At 40.8% G+C, this 22318-nt stretch overlaps 1 protein-coding gene across 1 annotated transcript in view; it reads right to left on the bottom strand.

Annotated features, from left to right (window-relative positions):
• The window catches only part of ERCC6L (ERCC excision repair 6 like, spindle assembly checkpoint helicase), a 35375-nt gene extending 14051 nt beyond the window's left edge, over positions 1 to 21324 (bottom strand). Inside the window, exon 1 of the mRNA XM_081567490.1 lies at positions 21202 to 21324. Coding sequence (XP_081423616.1) covers positions 21202 to 21269 — 68 coding nt within the window. The 5' untranslated portion in view covers positions 21270 to 21324. The remainder of the gene's footprint in view (positions 1 to 21201) is intronic.
• Between the last annotated feature and the right edge of the window lie 994 nt (positions 21325 to 22318).

Raw genomic sequence — 22318 nt, 5'->3', positions numbered from 1 at the left:
CTCCAATCCTGGGCTTGGAAGGAAAACATATCATTTTTACTACTACTGCAATCATGTGTCCATCTATAACACATTGTATCCCTAATGATCTGGAGAACTCAGCTAATAGTTTGAGGGCTCAAATATTTTTTTTCCAAAATTGCTCCCCTATTCTCCTTGGGACTGGCTAGGGAGAAGCCAGGACTGCTTGGGAGCCAAGAGGACAAGAGTAACCAATTCAGCAGAAAGAACATCCTTTCAAGCAGGACAACAAGGAGAAAAAAAGTGCTAGAGTGTGGGGGGAGAGTGTCAGTTTTTATTTTCATTTACCAATTTAATAATTTTCAAAAGATATTTACATATGAAGCTCTAATATGTTAAAGAACTATTCAGATGCAAAACCATCAACCCAAAAGAGATTTTAATTTCATAGCAAGGGATAATAAAACCCTTTACATTTTAATGATTATACCCCAAATTACATCCTTAGAATATGGTTCCCTTTAAGGAATGTTTTGAAGGACACATAGACTGTATACAAACAACTGCCAGAGAAAGACACAACCATTAAACACAGCCTCTACCTGCAAAGCTACGCTTTCATTGGTGGAACTGCCTAGCTGCTAATTCCCTGGATCCTAAACCCACTTGAATATCTTTGCCTTAAAGTAGCCACTTAAAACCATTTCTTCCCAAAAGCACTTTCTGTTTCCCCAGATGCAAAAATCTGCCTCAACCACAGCCAACTAACATCTCAACAATCCTATCCCATCTTCCATCCTTCCATTGCTTGCCTGATCCCTAGAGAAGCATTTCGTCTCCACAGAGGGAATGCCAGGCTTAGATACTGCAATGTTTTCTTACCCAGGGAAACCAATTAGCTATGGTTTCTATACCATAACTATACCCCCAAAAGCTAAGCCCCACTAAATACAGCAGTGTTTGCAAATCAGCAGCTGAAAAGACACAAGGTTAAACTGCAGAGACAAGCACTAGGTTTTCCTTAATCTGGAGGGCCCTTTGCAACATGCCCTATGCTGTTCTTCTGGAATGGGACAAGATAAGGAACTAAATGCAAAGACCCTGACCCAATAAAACTTTATTGGTGTCACATGCAAAGCAACCAGAAGTTGCTCTTTTCTAACCTGACCACCAGCCACAGGGTATAGAAGCCTGGTCTTGCGAATTTCAGTCCATGTGAGTAGAATTATGGCTGTCCTTCCCACAAGAACTCAGTTTCCTATAACCTACAATGGAAAAAAATCTAAAAAAGAAACACACACACACATACACACACATATACATGAATCACTTTGCTGTGATTTGCTATTTAATAACACAACATTGTAATCAACTATACTTCAATATTTTTTTTTTTAAAAAAAGAACTCAGGGACTTCCCTGGTGATTAAGTGGTTAAGAGCCCACCTGCCAATGCAAGGGACATGGGTTCAATCCCTGATCCAGGAAAATCCCACATGCCAAGGAGCAACTGAGCCCATGTGCCACAACTACTGAAGCCCATGCACCTAGAGCCCGTGCTCTGCAACAAGAGAAGCCACTGCAATGAGAAGCCCACACACCACAACAAGTAGCTCTCTGGTTACTGCAAGTAGAGAAAGCCCTCGCAGAGCAATGAAGACCCAGCGTAGCTAAAAAAAAACGAAAAGAAATCAGTTCCCCTATCCTGATCCAGCCCCCTGATAAGCAGCTCCTTGAGACATCTCTATATATACAGTCCCCTTGTCAAGATGCATGTGGATACATCATATACAATTGGTTAAGTCTTTTGATTCTCAATCAGAATCAATAAGTCATGTGTGGCTGACATAAAAATTGCAGATGATCTGAACGCCAGTATTGGAAACTGGTCCATCAAAGCCTGGATCATAGAATTAGCCTGGGAAGATGGCTGCCTTTTGGCCTTACTTCCAGGGTGATCATTTTAATCAAAGTGGAAAATAACTTATCATAATGTTAGGTAGGAAGTTAAGCATGAGCAACAAGGAGTGGCCTAGCTGAAAAGGATGCAAGCTGATCTCTAAACCTCATCCCTCAGAAGAGCTCACAGATATGCTACAAAAATAAACACAGACTTTTCCAACTACTGCACATGCGCTGTAGGCACACAGTGGATACAAACTAACCACAGGGGCTTCCTCAAGTAACCTTAGGCAGCTAGGAGCCCATTCATAAATATTTACACATATATACATCTGATTATAACAGACTGAATTATGGTAAGACATGCACAACAAAGCCTGTTGTTATGTAACTTGGAACTGTTAATCGGCCTTGAGCATATGCCTATTTCCATTCCCTTTCTTGACTGGTGCTGGGTATAAGCCCTATTTTGCACAGGGCACAACCAAAAGGAGATGTGAAGTATAAAAAGGGGGAATCCAAGAGAGATTATTACAATGTTTACACAGGTGTAAGCATTTCTTGGTATGTAAATTTTACTTCAAAAGAAAAAAACCCCTAAAATATTGAAATCTAGTTAATGGTATAGGACTTCCCTGGTGGTCCAATGGTTAAGAATCCACTTGCCAAGGCAGCAGACAGGGGTTCAATCCTCAGTTTGGAAAGATTCCACATGCTGCAGGGCAACTAAGTCCATGCGCCACAACTACTGAGCCCTCATGCCCTAGAGCCCATGCTTCGCAACAGGAGAAGCCACGACAATGAGAATCCCACACACTGCAAATAGAGAGTAGCCCCTCCCTGCAACTAGAGAAAGACTGAGCCCAGCAACAAAGATCCAGAGCAGCCAAAAATAATACATAAATTTTTAAAAATAAAAATAGTTAATGGTATTATGCTGAAGTAGGAGGAAATATTCTGATGTCTACAACTTACTTTGAAATGCATCCAAAAAATAAGATGAATTGGTATAACAGATATGTGATAAAACAAGTATAGTGAAATATTAATAATAGAATCTGGGTAGTGGGTCAAAAAAAAAGGAGGGGGCCACTTTGCCCATAGACTGCTGCCTCTCAGTTCAAAGGCTCACAAAACAGAGACGTAATACACAACAATGTGGCTTCTCACCTAAGCACCCTAATGCAGCTGTTTACACCAAGGGCACCAACAACCTCCATACTGCCAAATCTAATGGCCATTTCTTGGTCTTTCTTGACCTTTGTGCTGCATTTAAAACCACTGACCACCATCTCCTTCATTAAGTTTTCCCTTCTCCTTGGGTATAGTGGTATACAACACTTTCTCCTGGATTTCTTCCTACCTCTCTAATCATTCCTTCTCAGTCTGAGTCCTGAATTCCTTCCCCTCTGCCTATCCTCATATAGACGTTGGTATTTCCAAGGATCTTTGTGTTGTCATTGCCCTTCTGACTCTATGTACTTTCCTCCAGAAGATTTTATCCACAGCAGTGGCTTCCTATTGGATCGAATAGTATCCCCCCAAATTTCATGTTGACCTGGAATATATGAATGACCATATTTGGGAAAATAGGGTATTGGCAGATATAATTAAGTTAAGATGCAGTCATCCTGGATTAAGGTGGGTCCTAATCCAACATGACTATTGTCCTTATAAGAGGTATATTTGCAAACAGAGAGACAGACAAAGTGGAGAATGCCATGTGAAGACAGACGCGGAGAATGGAGTGATGCATCTACATGCCAAGGAATTCCAAGGATCATCAGCACCACCAGAAGCTAAAAGAAGCACAGAACAGATTCTCTCTCAGCCTCCAAAAAGAAACTAACCCTGCTGACACCTTGATTTCAGAATTCTGGCCTCTGGAACCATGAAAGAATAAATTTCTGGAGAATTTTTTGTGTGTGTGTGGTGAAACCTATGTAAGATGAAATTTGCCCTTTTAACCATTTTAATTGTTCTTCAATAGCATTAATTACATTCACCATGTTGTAAAACTATCACCACTATTTCTAAAACTTTTGCATCATCCCAGGCAGAAACTCTGTCTCCTTTCCCTCCTGCCCAGCCCCTAATAACCTCTATTCTACTTTCTGTCTCTATGTGAATTTGCCCTCTAGGTATCTTATACAAGTGGAATCACACAATATTGGTCCTTTTGTTCCTGGCTTATTTCACTTAGCATAATGTTTTCAAGGTTCATCCATATTGTAACATGTATCACAATTTTACTCCTTTTCAAGTCTGAATACTGCGTCACATGGAAACCTATTTTATCCATTTATCTGTTGGTGGACACTTGCGCTGTTTCCACCTTTCAGCTCTTATAAATACTGCTGCAGTGAACACTGGTATACAAGTATATGTTTGGGTCCCTGTTTTCAATTCTATTGGGTATACCCCTAAGAGTGGAACTGCTGGGTCACATCAAAATTCTACGTTTAACTTTTTGAGGAACTGCCATTTGTTCAAGAGGATGAGTGTGGGTAGGTAGGAAGTAGAGCAATCTGGAAGAGATACAATAATTTGGCTAAGAGAAGGAACAGAACAACTGACCCAGGCCCAGATATCCCAGGCCCAGATATTTATAACATAAGGAAAGTGAGACTCAGCATGTCATGGTCAAATGAATTGTCTGAAGTTACCCAGCTAGCAAAGCAAGTGGCAGAGCTAGAATTTTAACTGAAGCCTGAAAAATTCAAAGCCACTGCTCTATCATTCTACCTTGCCTCCATGTTATATTTTCCCCAGACCTAGCATCAGGGTACAAAGATCTGCTTTCACTCCTCCAACCTTCACCATATTCCAACAATCCTAAAATCCTACCCTGCCCTGAAGGGGCCATGCTTCCTCTTGCTTGTGAATCTTTACACGTAAAACTGTCTAGTATGCCATGTACATCAGCTTCTTCCCCAGTGCTTAATTCCCACTAACCTTTAAAAGTCAGTATTTTTTTCTTAAGAAGGCTGGAGAGGGTGTGGAGAAAAGGGAACCCTCTTACACTGTTGGTGGGAATGCAAACTAGTACAGCCACTATGGAGAACAGTGTGGAGATTCCTTAAAAAACTGGGAATAGAACTGCCATATGACCCAGCAATCCCACTGCTGGGCATATACACCGAGGAAACCAGAATTGAAAGAGACGCGTGTACCCCAATGTTCATCGCAGCACTGTTTACAATAGCCAGGACATGGAAGCAACCTAGATGTCCATCAGCAGACGAATGGATAAGGAAGCTGTGGTACATATACACAATGGAATATTACTCAGCCATTAAAAACAATACATTTGAATCAGTTCTACTGAGATGGATGAAACTGGAGCCCATTATACAGAGTGAAGTAAGCCAGAAAGAAAAACAACAATACAGTATACTAATGCATATATATGGAATTTGAAAGATGGTAACGATAACCCTATATGCGAGACAGAATAAGAGACACAGATGCATAGAACAATTTTATGGACTCTGAGGGAGAAGGTGAGGGTGGGACGTTCTGGGAGAATAGCATTGAAACATGTATATTATCATATGTGAAACAGAACACCATTCCATGTTCGATGCATGAGACAAGGGCTCAGGGCCGGGGCAATGGGATGACCCAGAGGGATGGGATGGGGAGGGAGGTGGGTGGGGGGTCCAGGAAGGGGAACACATGTAAACCCATGGCTGATTCATGTCAATGTATGGCAAAAACTATTACAATATTGTAAAGTAATTAGCCCCCAACTAAAATAAATAAATTTATTAAAAAATAAATAAATAAAATAAAATAAAATGTATTCCTGAAAAAAAATAAAATTAAATTAAATTAAAAAAAAAAAGAAGGCTTCTCTGACAACTTCCCCTTCATACACACACACACACACACACAATCTGGATTGGGGACATATCTTCTGTTTTTATATCTATCATATGAAATTTTCCATGTCATCATATGAAACTGGTGGCTCAGACAGTAAAGAATCTGCCTGCAATGCCTGAGGCCTGGGTTCAGTCCCTGGGTTGGGAAGGTCCTCTGAAGAAGGGATAGGCTACCACTCCGGTATTCTTGCCTGGAGAATTCCATGGACAGAGGATCCTGGCAGGCTACAGTCCATGGGGTCGCAAAGAGTCAGACACAACTGAGCAACGCTCTCACACACTCACACACACACACACACGCACATGATTATAAGGACATGTATGTTTTTCACCACTGCATTCTAAGCAACCAGCAGAGTGAACTGGTTTACAGGAGGCATTTGGTATATGTTCACCAAAGGCATGCAATGGTGAGATCAGGATACTCAGAAAGTTAAGCAACTTTCAGATACAGTGGGCAGTCTTTTGTCTTTCCAGGAGTTTGCAACTCTCCAAAAACTTCACTAGCAGACTATAATCTGACTGACCACCTAAGACCTGGAGGTTTGAAAACCACTGCCTTCAAGACAGCATATGAAGCAGAATTCAGAGAAAGTCACTTCAACTAATTAAAATGCTTTTATAAGCAGCCTTATTTAAAAACAGCTTTGTTCTGGTAGCTGAAACCTCGGGCTACTAGAGATCTTAATGGAGGAACCTGAGCTTAGCTAGAAGCAGAAGCTTAGCAGAATAAGCTTAGATCCTGAGACATAATTGCTTTTCCAGTAGTCATGTATGGATGTGAGAGTTGGACTATAAAGAAAGCTGAACCCCGAAGAATTGATGCTTTTGAACTGTGGTGTTGGAGAAGACTCTTAAGAGTCCGTTGGACTGCAAGGAGATCCAACCAGTTAATCCTAAAGGAAATCAGTCCTGAATATTCATTGGAAGGACTGATGCTGAAGCTGAAACTCCAATACTTTGGCCACCTGATGCGAAGAACTGACTCACTGGAAAAGACCCTGATGCTGGGAAAGATCGACGGTGGGAGGAGAAGAGGACGACAGAGGATGGGATGATTGGATGGCTTCACTGACGTGATGGACATGAGTTTCAGTAGGCTCCGGGAGTCGGTAATGGGCAGGGAAGCCTGGCGTGCTGTAGTCCATGGGGTCGCAAGGGGTCAGATACGACTGAGCGACTGAACTGAACTAGCACAGGTAGCACAGAGGCACCAATCCCCAGTAAGCTCTCTCTCAGAATATTCCCCTGTGATAATCACCCAATGTATACAGGTTTTCCACTGGTGAAATTGTAACCACTGTCATTGGAGGATATTTGACCAACCAAAGTAAGCTATGGAACATTCACTTGTTCATCAAACATGTATTAAGCATTTGCTGTGCTGTGTTTAGTCGCTCAGTCATGTCTGACTCTTTGCAACCCCATGGACTGTAGTCCACCAGGCTCCATGGGACTCTCCAGGCAAGAATACTGGAGTATGTTGCCATGTCCTCCTTCAGGGGATTTTCCTAACCCAGAGATCGAAACCAGGTCTTCTGCATTGCAGGCAGATTCTTATCACATGTCAAACATTGTGCTAAACACTGGAGATACAGCTAAGAACAAAACAGGTCTCTGCCTTCATGCAGCTCATGGTACAGGAGATTGACATTTATCAAAGAATCACATAAATAAGTAGCTACAAACTGTTGTAATGGCTGTGAAGGAAAAGCATAGAGGGCCATTAAAGCATATAAGAGAGGGGCTCAGGGATGAAGAGCAGTGGGCCTCAAACCTTACAGAATTATATTTTAACTCGTCAGGTTTGGTCCTTGCCGAATACACCCAAAGTATACAGGTCATAAAGCAAAGACCTATAGGGACAAGGCAAGTAACAGGGAGGAGTGAAGCTGCTATATGAAAAGCAACACTGAGGAATATGCTCCACGTAAAGGAGGCAAGCTGTAATTCATCTCTGGATGGTAATTCCAACACAAGAATAAGAGCCTTGAGTTCTCAGGGCTTGGCGTGGCAGCCCTGCCACATGTTGTGACCGGGGTCCAGTATGGAAAGCCCATCATCCTGGGACACGGGGTGCAGCTGGAAAGGTGGCCGCCCCCTCGCCCATCATGCACAAGCTCCTGTGGAAACTGGTGTTAAACCATTCATAGAGGACCTGCCTCCAGGTCTGGATTTCATACACAGCAGAGCAGCTACCTCCCTGCAATGTAGTGAAACTTAGCCCTCCAAGGGTTTGTAAAAATAAAACAAACCAAAGGGAAAATGAGAAATGAGTGAAAAAAATATAGTAAAATAAGATTTAAAAATTAATTAAAAAAAAAATAGAAAAAAAGTTAAAAAAAAAAAAAAGGAGTCCAGAGTTACCAAGATCTTCTTATGGTTGAAAACCAGTTAGAAATTCTGATTTTTATGTGAATTCTCCTTATTTTTAAATAGTAACTAATGAATACATGTTTAAAACACTGAGTCGGACAAATAAAATTTATCTGTGAATGTGGCTCATGGGCTGCCAGTTCATGACACCTGGTTTATCTTAGAAAGAAAAAGTACCATCAACTTTAGCTGTATCCCTTCTCCAAATGCTTTCCCCCACCCCTACCCCAAAATGGTAAGTCTAGGGCTCTGAGGATAAGACCCTACACGAGCTTTTCACATTGTCCATATATGTACCATGTTTCCCCCATTACCTAAAACAGTGTAAGGCTTTCTGTAGTATTTATTATCTGTGTCACTGGCTTGGGAATCTAGACAAGAACTATCTGAACCAAACCATATGGACCAAAAGAGATCCAAGGTTCTTAGTGCTTTCAGGTCCTCTGAACCCTGTCAGAAAGAGAATATAAGGAGGCAAGAAAAGCAAGGCCTATTTCAAAGGTAGACAGGGATCTGCCACCTTCTTTGTAACTTAAGACCTTAAATTTTTTGGTTGAACTGGACAAATACCTTCTACCAGAAAAAACAGGAGGATAGCATCTCTTACATGTTAATAACATGCCATCAGAAAGCAGCTGAATCTGCTCCTAATTGCTCCAGAAAAAGCAGCTAATTAATAATTATGCCCAAACCAAAATTATCTCTTTTTTGACATAGAGGATGTGCTTTGGCATCCAGATAGATTATACCAACTAATGCTCTTCAGCAGGAAAAAGTTTCATTATTTGGGGGAGCATTTGGTGGTTAACATCCTGACTGGCCCTTTGGGATAAAGTCTAACTAAAAATGAAAAATTCTCCAGGAACAATATTAAGTTCTTTTACAGTAGAAAAGAACTTTGGTACCTCCAGCCCTTGATATTTCAGCCCAAGGTTATCTGGTTAATTATGACACTGGAGCGCAAAACTCTGGGGCTTCAAACAAGCAATTAACCCAGAATTTGAATAAACCTAGGGTTATTTTGGAAAAAGTCTTGAACCCTCAAGTGTGCCTTCAGTTCACCTTCAGGCCACCTCAGTATGCAAACAGATAAGACTTTCCATTAAGACAAGAATATAAATCTAAAAACAAACCATGACCTAGGTAGTAGTTACAATGATAATTCATTAAATTGAATATTTACATTTTCTTATATATGTCTTATATTTCAGAACAAAAATGTTAAAAACTATTATCTTGCCCACCCTAGTGGCCAAAGGATAAGATCACCAGAAGAGCGTGGATGTGAAAGCTTGCTGAACAGACCAAAAAAAAAAAAACCCAAAACAAAACACTATAGCAACCATAATCCCCTACACCTAGTAAATACCTGAAGTATGGGTACTTTAGCTATTCTTGCCTGGGAAATCCTATGGACAGAGGAGCCTGGCAGGCTACAGTCCATGGGGTCACAAGAGTCAGACACAACTTAGTGACTAAACAACAACAAAAAATGGGTGCTTCATGTTGTTACAGGAAAGAAGAGTCTAGACTCTTCAGTTCTATTCCATTGATCTCTATGTTTATACTTATATATGTATCCTGACTACCATAGGTTTGTAGTTAGTTTTGAAATCAGGTACAGTGAGTCCTCCAATTTTGTTATTTTTCAAGATCTGTCCTCTGCTTTTGGACAAGTTAAGTTTGATAGGTCTATTATCAAGTAGAGATACAGAGTAAGCAGCTGGATACAGGAGTCTAGCGTTCAGAATAGGTCAGGACTAAAGACAAAAATGTGAAAACTCACAACATAAAGACAGGATTTAGGGTTTTCCCTGGTGGTCCAGTGGTTGGGAGTCTGCCTGTCAATGCAGGGGACACAGGTTCAATCCCCGGTCTGGGAAGATCCCACATGCCACAGAGAAACTAAGCCTGTGAGCCACAACTACTGAAACGCCCATGCTGTCGAGTCCATGCTCCCCCAAGAGAAGAGAACAAGAGAAGCCACCACAATGAGAAGTCCATACAAGGAAATGAAGAGTAGCGCCATCTGTCACAACTAGAGGAAGCCTGTATGCGGCAGTGAAGACCCACTGCACCCAAAAATAAGTTTTTTTAAAAGATGAAATTTAAAACCAAGAATCTGAATAGGATCACCAAAGAAAGGAGTATAATTTTTAAAAATAGCATTCCAACATTAACAGAAAGAATTCCAGCTAATTAATACAGAAAGAATGGTGAAATTAGAAAACCACCACTTGTAATACCTAATAAAATAACTGATTTGGATATTGATAATAATGATATTATTGATAATAATGATTATCAATGGATGAAAGGCTGATGGGGAAGTGGGTATTCATAGGATGCCAAAGTATCCCTGACATATTATTTATTTATCACAAGGGGGGAAATGCAACTTTGCAAAGGAGTGACCTGCCTACGACTACCTGAACTCACTGATCAACCACAAAATTACTAAAAGTAGAAAAATCAGACAGTGTATACTTCTTGATATGTTGCAATATGAAGTACATGACCTTACCTATGAAGAATGCTTGACAAGAATACTGAACCTTAAATCTTTTTGTTTTGGCTCTAGAATAGTTTTTTTTTTTTAATTTTTATTGAGATATAATCAACAAGCAGCATTGTATTAGTTTCAGGTGTACAACCTAATCACTTGATATTTATATGCACTGTGAAATGATCACCACAATAGGTCTAGTTACCATCTGTCACCATACATAATTATAGATTTTTCTGTGATGATAATTTTTAAGAATTTTTAAGATTTACTCTCTTAGCAACTTTCAAACATGCACTATATATATATTGTGTGTGTGTGTGTTTGTGTGTGTGTGTGTGTGACGCGATTGTGGTAAAGAACCTGCCTGCCAATGCAGGAGACCAAGAAACATAGGCTCAATCCCTGGCTGGGGGAGATCTCCTGGAGAGATGCCAACCCACTCCAGTATTCTTGCCTGGGAAATCCCATGGACAGAGGAGCCTGGCCGACTACAGTCCATAGGCCTGCAAAGAGTCAGATACGACTGAAGTGATTTAGCAAGCATGTGTGCCCTCATATGCTACATATGTGACTATTAAGTATAGTCACCACACTGTACATTTCATCTCAGGAATTATTTTATAACTGGAAATTTGTACCTTTTGACCTCCTTCATTCATTTCAACCACCCCTCAACTTCAGCAACCACCAGTCTGTTCTCTGTTATCTATGATCTTGATTTTGTTTTTATTTTAGATTCCACATTAACAGTGAGATCATACAGTATTTGTCTTTCTCTGTCTGACTTATTTCACTTAGCATAATGCCTCAAGATCCGTCAAGGTCCATCTCAAGGCTTTTGCAAATGGCAAGAATTCCCTCGTTTATGGCTGAATGATATGCCTCTGTGTGTATCACATTTTCTTTATCCATTCATTTATCAGGCCTTTAAATTCAAATTATAGGATATAGAAGAACAAGCTAATGACAATATAGGAAATCATGAAACTAATCCAAATAATTGGCATAGAAATAAAAGTGGGAGGGATTGTTCTACATTAAAAGAGGCTTAAGAAAATAATGTAAAAAAGAGTGGATATATGTATATGTATAACTGATTAACTTTGCAGTACACCTGAAACGAACACAACATAATCAATGTAAATCAACTATACATAAATAAATTTTTTAAAAATATTAAATGTTATCTAAAAAAAAGAGGTTTACAAACTATAACCAAATGGAGCTTGTGGACCTTCTTTGGACCCTGATTCAAACAAACCAATTATTAAAAGATTTAAGACCATTTGATAAATGCAGATATGGACTGTGTATTAGCTAACATCAAAGAATTAATTTTGTTAGGTGTGATATAGTACAGTAGTTTTGTAAGAATATGTTCTTCTTTAGAGACACATGCTGAAATATTTAAGGATGAAATACTATGGTGCCTGAGAATTTAAAGTACATTGGAAGAAAAAGCAATTGGGAATATGAGGCGGACTCAGCAGAATCTAAGCAGCAGCAACCAGTGAAGTAGGAAAAAAGTCAGGAGACTGAGGGGCCCTGGTGGACAAATGGATCTAGCATTTTGTGGAGAACTGCTCTACTCTGTCAAGTACTACTGGTAAGCAAAGGAAGAGGAGGATTATGAACTGACCATTAGATTTAGCTATGTGAAAGTCACTGGTGACCATGACAAAAGCAATGGGAGTAGAATTATTAGGGGAAGGACAGTGATTGAAACCGCCCACCCTGGCCAGGCACCATAGTAACCATTTGCATGAGTTGTTTTACAACAGGAGGTCCTGGTAAGGAACAGGGAACTAATAAGCCTCCACCAACCAGAAGAGTTCGGGAAAGGTTAAAAGGAGACACCACCTGTCCAACCACCTCCCAGAATCCTTCTCTGGCATCCACCTTGGCTGAACAAGGTGTGCACCACCAGGAAGGACTCTTGAGTTAGAATGATTGGCTAAGGACAACCCGGAAACTAATCCCATCACCATAAAACCCGAGACTGCAAGCCATGTGACAGAGCTGTTCTCTGGGGTTCCCTTACCCTACTGCTCTCCACCCGGGTGCCCTTTCCCAATAAAATCTCTTGCTTTGTCAGCACATGTGTCTCCTTGGACAATTCATTTCCAAGTGTTAGACAAGAGCCCAGTTTGGGGCCCTGAAAGGGGTCCCCCTTCCTGCAACAAATGGCGACTCTGGGGGGACTCTTCTTCGCTGAGACTGACATCCTGACCACTTGGGGTACTCAGGGGCCAGCTTGTCTGCCAATGGGTCAGACCTAGCAGCCACAACTGGGACCTTTTGTCCCTGGTCTCCTGATGCGGACAACTGGCCAGAGTGCCCCGACCGGTAAGGAACAAGAGACTTTATTGACCTCTCTCTCCTTCCCTCTCTCTTTCCTCTCCTTAACCTTTCCTATCCTTCCCCGTTTTTCTAGTCCCCCAGTCCTGGACGCAGGAATCCGGTCAAAGGGCCTCGGCCTGAGCTGAGGATTGGAGACTGATCACCTCCTCTTGAAAGAAAACTGTTCTGGTCTGATTTCTGGTATGGCCAAGTTCCAGTCCTCCCTTCTCTGGAGGCCCAGGGTAAAGTCCTGTAATGCCTGGGTATCTGCAGGTGGCAGGAGACGTCTGTAAGGCCACCCCTTTTGTCCCCCTCTCCCGCCTCCTCCCCCTTCTTCTTTCAACCTAGCTTCCTTTCCTCCCTTTGAAATCTTTGAAGATCTGAGATATTTTCCTTTACTCTGTTAGTACCTGGATCTGAAGTTCTGTGTCTCTCTCGGAGGTTTTCTGAGAGACTGTATTCTTGTATTTAAGGGAGTGTCTGATGAGGACTGCCAGGTTTATATGTGTGTGTTTTAACTCTGTGTTCTGTGTTGTGATTTTTGATGGCCATTTTGCTTTGTCTGGCCACCATTTGGTTTAGACCTGCTGCCATTTTGTTAGAACTTGATTTTCTTTCCCTGTGCCTTGAGACCAGGGCTCTCAGGAACACTTATCTAGATCATCTCTAACTCCTGAGACTGAGAAAAAATGGGAAAAAGCCTTTAAAAATTTTATTTATTTCAACTGTTTTTTTATAAACTAGTAAATTTTCTATTGGAATATCTAATTCATGACTAAACTTAGAAAATGAAGCTAGATCTTGCACCGTGTCTGTCTAAACATGTCTTGGTATGTCTTTGTCTCTGGGTAATATTTTTGAGGTTAATTTGTAAATGAGCTCTATTTAATTGGCTTAAAAAAAGGTAAGCGCTTACAAATCAAATAATTCTAAATTAAACAATAAATTCCAGGTTCATGTGAACTGGTAAATATTCAGTATTAAATACCTGATATTAATGTTTGTTTGTTGACCTATCTAATACAGACATGTCTTAGAGTAATCAACATTAAGTAAAATAGTTTCATTATACCTAGGTTTAATATAAGTTAAATATTATCACATCAGTTACAAGTTTGTCAACAAGGACATTACCTCGAGTGAAGAAACTTCTAAAAAAAAAAAGTAAATGAGATATGAGCTTTTAGATAAGCTCTGTTATGAATAATTATGCTTTAAAAATATCTGTCTAAAATAGTCTCTCCAGATTGGCGTAACTTGAATTTCTAAAGGTTGTGCTAAACTAAGTATTGGAAGTCTATTGAATAATTAGGTCATTTCCAAATAAAATAAGATTTTAAAACATTTACTACTAAACACTGATTTCCTTTTACAGAAAAACTAAAGAGATTTGGGACTATAAATGAATAATGTTTGATGCCATCCTAAAATGTTTTAAGAATGCAAGGGTTTTAGAAATTATCACTGGTATTTATGCTCACCAATCTATAAAATGCTAATATAAGTTAGTTCTTGGTTGCTAAAGGAAAGTACAAAGTGTGCTTTCAATTAAAAAAAGGTATGAAAAAATACTAAAAAAAGTTATGCATGATCAAGATTTTTTAAAAATTGGATTACAATTAGTTAGATAAATGGATTTTGTTAGAAATGACAGTCATAGGAAAACTGGTTAGAGCCAAAACTGGTTAGGTCCAAGATGGTGGAGTCGACTTTTACTAGACCTTGAGCCTCCGTATATACGCCCATCATCACTTATCAACAAGCTAAATGATACACCCATCAACACTGACCAAATTTGACCAAATGTTCTAAACCCTTTTAATTGATTTTTTTGACAAAACTTCCTAAATTGAATTCTTTTGAAGTTCCTTTGACCTCTAGCTAACTTTGGGGTGCTTCAGAGGGCCCTCTGAAATATCCCAAAGAGAGATATTGAACTGTGTTTATTTGGTTGGTTAAATTACATAAAAAATATTATCAAATGAGTAATAAATCCTCTCATGTTATAATGTACTGTAAATATTACTAATATAGATATCCTAGAAATTATATGGAGCTCTTAACATTCTGATATGTCCTGGTATTCTAATGAAAAACCTGATGACTTCACAAAAGTTAACAAAGGACTGAATGAACCAGCAAATATGCTTATAACTTTTATGGTTTCTCTCTGAAAAATTACAGGTTTGAATCTTGTGTTTTCTGGGATTAGGAAAAACCTTCCTCTCAAACTAATTATGACAATAATTTGGTAAAATTATATGTTATAAACAAAACAATTATATTTTCTTTATCTGACTCCTCCAGAAATTTGAAACTCTTAGGTTTCCAGTAAGTTTATCAAATGAGTTAGAAAGGTTATCTCACTAACAGGTACAAAAATCTCAAGGAATTTTTGAGACTTAAAAATAAAAGAATTCACCTAGATTTGTTAGGCAAAATCTGTGATAAACCTTTGGTGTGAGTTTCCCAGCTCTGTTTTATTTTAAAAGTTCAGTCTGAGACTCTATATATGTTTCAACAAAATAACAAGTCTATGATCAATTATGGTTATATAAATCACCAGACCAAAATTAGCGAGAACAGACCTGTTTTGCAAACAAGCTAGCCTTAACTTGGTTATATTCGATAAAAATGAGGGTAATTTTAGAGAGAAAAAGATGTTTCAATAAATGTTAAATCCCAGTTTGTTAATGGAGGTCTACATGTAGTAAGACTCATTTCTTAGATAGTTCTTTGCTGTTACGTGATATTAATGTAAAATTTACTTGAATTCTTAAAGAACACCCTAAATTTGTTTCTGAAGCTTATATCAGTAATCTATCTTTGGATGAAGATCAGATGCCTCATGACCTGCAACCAGGACTGGAAAAAGGCATAGTTTAAGGAAAGACTTTTTATCAGGTACTCTTAACTAGCTCATGCACAATGAAACTTAAGAAAAATGAACTCTTAGATTAATTCCCACTTCCAAAGACCCCTACACTGGATTGGTCTACAGAAAATTTACAAAATGATGCTCAAACAGAAGAGAAACTACACTACATCAGGATGAAAAGACAACGACATCAGAGGTAGACAGCTTCCTTGCCCAAGATGCTAGACCTGATTCGTATGATCATTTATTGTTTTCTTGACTTCTTAGACCTTTGCATTCATATGATCATTTATTATGTTTTCTTGACTTCTTAGACCTTTGCATATAAATCAAATGCTTTTATATCATAGGCCTGATCTTATGCTAGTTTTAGAAATCAATCCAATTGTTGGGTTTGTGGCCAGTTACCTGTGTCTAGTTCTGGGTTACCTTGGTAAATTTCTCTACTACAAGACTCTAACTGGTTGGCCCTGAGAAAATTTACTTAAAAAAAATTATAGTCATATTCAGGTCACTGTGATATTACTAGATGGGATCCCCTCACCGGGCCAATTAATAATGCCTGCTCTGACTCTGGCCATAAATTTGAGCTTTCTTCTATTACTCAAGCTCAATCAGAGCAACAAGCAAAGTTTCAGCAAAGAAAAAAAAAAATCTCCCACAATTATGGGATGGATTTATATAGATAACACCAGGCTATAATACTTTAGGTTTCAAGTCTCCTCTGTGTTAGAAACAATTAAATCATACTAAAGATAATCAGTCTAGTAACACTAGAAAACTGGGCTATGTGCCTTATAGACAGTGGTGCCAATATATAATTTCCCTCGAAGATAAAGATTCTACAGAGTAGACTAAGTCAGATGACCTGAGATATACTGGGCAACATCTAATGGAAGCTCTTAACTTAAGTCTTACTTGTGACTTTACTAATACTGCTGGCTATGTTATTTGTATTTCACCTGTTTTACAAAATTGGTGTTTCTTACACTGCCAAATGTGTGTCTGAGGCCTCTAATAAAATAATATATAGTTCCATATGAGATCGATGATGGTTAACAGTGTAACTCTAGATATGAAAAGAAACAACAAGAGATAATATTTTCCTGGACCAAGAGGCTAGTAAGACAGGTGGTCCAGAGAATTTTGGATACTGTTTTATGGCCTAGTCCAGTAACAACACATTGAGTGGCCTGTCAGCAAAATCTTTGCCAAACCTGAGAATGGACATTCTCAGCACCATGGGATAAAATGGTCATGAAATGCTCCCCTCAAAATCATGGTCAAGTTTATGAACAAAAAGGGGCTCTTCCAACTAAAAACTGACACTTGCCATCTGCATCTACAAAGATTAAATCATGGCCACTGCAACTGCAGACTTTCAACGCCCCTGAAAGGAGTTCAGGGTGAAAATCAGAAATGAGGCATTCTGTGCTCTGGAAAAAACTGGCAGAACAGGCCTTCAGATAGTCAGGTCTTTTCAGGAGAAGATTTTATGAGTTCCAATTCTTGCACCTTCTCATACCTAGAGAAACACTGACGTCATTAATGGTGACATCTGCTTTGGCTATTAAGGAAAATTTTACAATTAAAAGTCAAAATAGAGTAGCTATTCAGACATCCTGGGAAATAACAAGGTGATACTATGGGTGTAATTTCAGATTAGACGTTGTATTGCTAAACACTTGAGTTTTCTGAGTCATGTCAAGCTTAGATGCCACCATTCTCAAAACAATGTCTGTTGGAAGCTAGTAACTGCAACCTTACTTTTTATAAAACTAGGCAACTGGCTACCTGGATACAAGTCTCCCCGAAGTGCCAGGTCCAGACTGGGTTTCAGGCCTATTCTTCTAAAAAGAAATGAGATTTATTTTGTCTATTAAAATTCCAGTTATCCCTCCTCCAGCTACTTCTAATTGGGTCTGTTACAACAAAATGACAGACCAAGGGATTGAGATTTTAATCATACAAGGCTCAGATCTAGGTCCTGGAACTCAAAAATACTTTCAATTCAGCGTCTATTCTCCAAGCTGAGGCAGTCCTATGCTCCATTTTGACAGGAAGTTATCACAGTCATAGCTGCCCAGTTCCCTAAATTAAAACTGAACAGAACTCTGTGGGGCTCTGGAGTACAGATCTGTGTTCTCCATTTCTCATCTGTAGGATACAGGCTTCATTCACTTCCTTGACCTTCCCTGAGTTCCAAAGGGTGGATTCAAACAATTGCTAATCAGGGAAGCTGCTGCTGCTGCTAAGTCGCTTCAGTCGTGTCTGACTCTGTGCGACCCCATAGACGGCAGCCCACCAGGCTCCCCCGTCCCTGGGATTCTCCAGGCAAGAACACTGGAGTGGGTTGCCATTTCCTTCTCCAATGCATGAAAGTGAAAAATGAAAGTGAAGTTGCTCAGTCGTGTCCGACTCTTCGCGACCCCATGGACTGCAGCCCACCAGGCTCCTCCGTCCATGGGGTTTCCCAGGCAAGAGTACTGGAGTGGGGTGCCACTGCCTTCTCCAAATCAGGGAAGGGAGAGGATACAAAAACAAAGGAGAAAATCAAATGGTGGTACAGCCTTGAGACAGGATCCTGGTTCCTACTCAAAGAAATATGCATAACAATGTGAGTTTTTCTACAAAACTGGAGCCCCCACCCAGGTAGAAGATGGTAACTTCAGACTAAACACAAGATTCCTGGAGCACAGCTCTGTTGCTTCACAACCAACCAATCAAAAAAAAAAAAAGTCACAAACCCTGCAGCCCTCACCCCAAATGTTACCTCCTGTTTCTGGGGACCAGTGATGACTATCCTGTTAGGTCGCCTGTTTGGCCCCTATCTATTTCATCTCTGAGAGGAGCCAACAGTTTCAAACTAAAGTGCTGTTATTACAAGGGTGAATGCTGGTTTCAGTCAAGGCAAAAAATACCTTGACTTAGATCAGGTAGAGAAAGACTTCTGCTCTGCTAGGCAGGCCTACGCCTATGCACAGCAGGAAGAAGTTACAGAAAAAAGAGACCTCCACCCCAATTCCCAAGAAGTATCTTGAGTATGAAGTCTCTCAGCGGGAAGTTGTTAGGGGAAGCACAGTGATTGAAACCGCCCACCCTGGCCAGGCACCATAGTAACCATTTGCATGAGTTGTTTTACAACAGGAGGTCCTGGTAAAGAACAGGGAACTAATAAGCCTCCACCAACCAGAAGAGTTCGGGAAAGGTTAAAAGGAGACACCACCTGTCCAACCACCTCCCAGAATCCTTCTCTGGCATCCACCTTGGCTGAACAAGGTGTGCACCACCAGGAAGGACTCTTGAGTTAGAATGATTGGCTAAGGACAACCCGGAAACTAATCCCATCACCATAAAACCCGAGACTGCAAGCCATGTGACAGAGCTGTTCTCTGGGGTTCCCTTACCCTACTGCTCTCCACCCGGGTGCCCTTTCCCAATAAAATCTCTTGCTTTGTCAGCACATGTGTCTCCTTGGACAATTCATTTCCGAGTGTTAGACAGGAGCCCAGTTTGGGACCCTGAAAGGGGTCCCCCTTCCTGCAACAGAATGAAACAGAAGAAATAGTAGAAATGAAATAGCAGAAGAAAGTGGGTGACATAGAGAAAGAGAACAGATGGGTGACAGCAAGAGAGAGTGGACAACATAGAGGACAAGCAAGTGGGTCACAAAGAGAGAGAGTGACACAGACAGTGAGTGACATGGGAGAGAGGGTGGATCGTAGATAAATAGGTCAGATAACTCTTTGTCAGTTATTGTGTCTTAGTTCCAAATTCACCCCTCAATACCTGCTCTATGATGACAGAATTCCTTTAAGCATCTCTCCTCTACAGCCAGCATGATGCTAAGCTTTCTCAGTAAAGGATGCCTGAGGTACACTGAAGGAGGATGGGACTCTCCTGAAGTTGCCAGCTGCTGATGCACAGTGGATGAGCAGAGTGACACATGGCCACTCACCCAGAACACACAGTCTTTCATCGACCTTGAAGTCTGTACCTGGCCTGGCAGTAACATTCTTGCACTTCTCTCTCCGTGGAAACAAGCCACCTCAGTGGCTGCCTGTGCCCTGAGCCCCACCCCTTCTGTGCTCCCACACCATGGGTTTTGGAGTTTGGAATTAGCAGATGGAAGCTATTATATATAGAATGGATAAACAAGGTATATAGCACAGGGAACCATATTCAATATCCTGTGATAAACCATAATGGAAAAGAATATGAAAAAGTATACCTGAAACTATAATAACATGATGTTGTAAATCAACAATACTTGAATTTAAAAAAAGTTTTTAAATCCTAAAGAATATATATGTATAAACCAATCACTTTCCTGTATATCAGAAATTAACACATTGTAAATCAACTATACTTTAATAAAAAGTAAATCAAAAAAAAAGAATGGCTAAGATGGTAAATTTTATGCTGTATTTTATAACAATTTTTTAAAACATTTAAATGTTCATTCCCCCATCCTTAGCCATCTGGTGAACGAACATTCCTTTCTCAACACCAAAGTCTCCTCTTGTGAGCCCTTCCTTGAGCCCACTGACCCTTGTAGTTGGCCATTCTCTTTTGTAGTACACCTTGTACATTATACCTCTTGCACATTTATCAAGCAATATACCAATTGTGGTTTACCTATCTCTTTCCACCACTAGAGTATAAGCAATTTGGGGGCAGGGACAGTGTTTTACTCCTCTATCCCCTAGGCGTGGAGCTTGGTAGACTGCAAAGACCCAAGAAAAGCTTTTTTTTTGGAGAGGGGTATGTTAAAATTAATGTATATGTTTGTATATTAACGCACAACATGCACAAAAGTCGTTGAAAAAATAAAAGGGAAAATATTTTTGCTACATATAATGTGAATTTTATATCTTTAATGTTACTATATTTCAAAAAAATTTAAAACTATTTCCAAACAGAAAGATGGGTGCTCAACCCTGACTGAAAATGATACATTAAATTATAAAACTAAAATAGAATAAAGGAAAATATTTAAATTTAGTAAGAACAATACCCTAATGTATCACCACTTTTTATGTACTGAAAGAAAATGGATTTCAAAATAGTAACTTTGAAAGCTGAAGACCCGAGAAAGCCTGGATCGATTAAGTTCTGGCTCTTCAGTCGAGTTCATACGGGAGAGTTATTTGACCCGGCATCGGGGGCTCCGCAGACCCAGGGTTTAGAAATCTGTAGATATTCCCACGCCCTCCTCGGAGGACAAGGGCGCGCGTCTCCTAAGGCTCCACCTCAGCACTTTGGGCCCCTGGGGGAGTCCAAGGGACCTTCATCCCCATTCCCGACCAGGGCCGGTGAAGCAGACCCGCCCATCGTCCCAGACATACCTCAGGTAACTGGCAGCCTGCTCCGGGCTTAAGGCCCCAGCTTCCGCAAAACCTCGGGACGCCTCCATGACGCCTCAGAGGGTTCCCTGTGTCTCGGCCGGGGATTGAATTTCCCTCGTTCCCGCCCTGCGCATGCGCTGTGCGCATAGAGGCGGGGCCGGGCCAACCGTCGACGTCCCGGCGGCCAATCCGCTGTATCACGCTCTGGCGCCACCGCCTGAGCCCCGCCCATGAAGGTCGCGCGCCTGCGCATATGCGCGCGGGGGGGGGGGTGTTGTGTGGCGACGGTCGCCAGCGCAGTGGCGCGGGTTGGATTGCGTCTTTTAATCTATAGCGTTTCAATCCAATCCAAATCATGCTGCGGCAGATTCGTGTGTGTGTGGGTGTGACATCCTTGTGAGTGGGGTGCTACTGCTACTGCTGCTAAGTCGCTTCTGTCGTGTCCGACTCTGTGCGACCCCATAGACGGCAGCCCACCAGGCTCCCCCGTCCCTGGGATTCTCCAGGCAAGAACACTGGAGTGGGTTGCCATTGCCTTCTCCAGTGCATGAAAGTGAAAAGTGAAAGTGAAACCGCTCAGTCGTGTCCGACTCTTATCGACCCCATGGACTGCAGCCCACCAGGCTCCTCCGTCCATGGGATTTTCCAGGCAAGAGTACTGGAGTGGGGTGCCATTGCCTTCTCCGTGTGAGTGGGGTAGACTGTCTCAAATGACCTCAGCCATTTTAATGGCCCCTAGAAAGCTCCTCCACAGCGTCCCCCAATATCCTCCTTTCCCTGCTGGGCGATGTCCGACACTGAGCGTGCTTTAAATTCAAACACCCTAGGAGGCATAGACCTCGTGATTTAAATTTACCATGAAGAGGTGTCTTCAAGAATCAAGCCAAAAGTCTCATTTAAGAAATAAGCAGTTTCTCTTATTCTCTCTTGTTCTCTCTCCAGTTCTCTCTGGTGGTCCAGTGGCTAAGACTCTGTGCTTCCAATGCACGGGATTCAGCTTCAAACCCTGGTCAGGGAATAAGATCCCACATGCTGCAATTAAGACCTCATGCAGCCAAATAAATAAATAAATAAATAAAAGAAGTAGTGCTGTGGTGTATTGTTGTTGCTGTTCAAT

This window comes from Giraffa tippelskirchi, chromosome X, assembly GCF_054371585.1.
Source record: "Giraffa tippelskirchi isolate mGirTip1 chromosome X, T2T-mGirTip1v1.2.pri, whole genome shotgun sequence".
Classification (NCBI taxonomy): domain Eukaryota; kingdom Metazoa; phylum Chordata; class Mammalia; order Artiodactyla; family Giraffidae; genus Giraffa; species Giraffa tippelskirchi.
The sequence above is the reverse complement of the archived record's forward strand: the minus strand, read 5'-3'. Positions and strand labels throughout refer to the sequence as shown.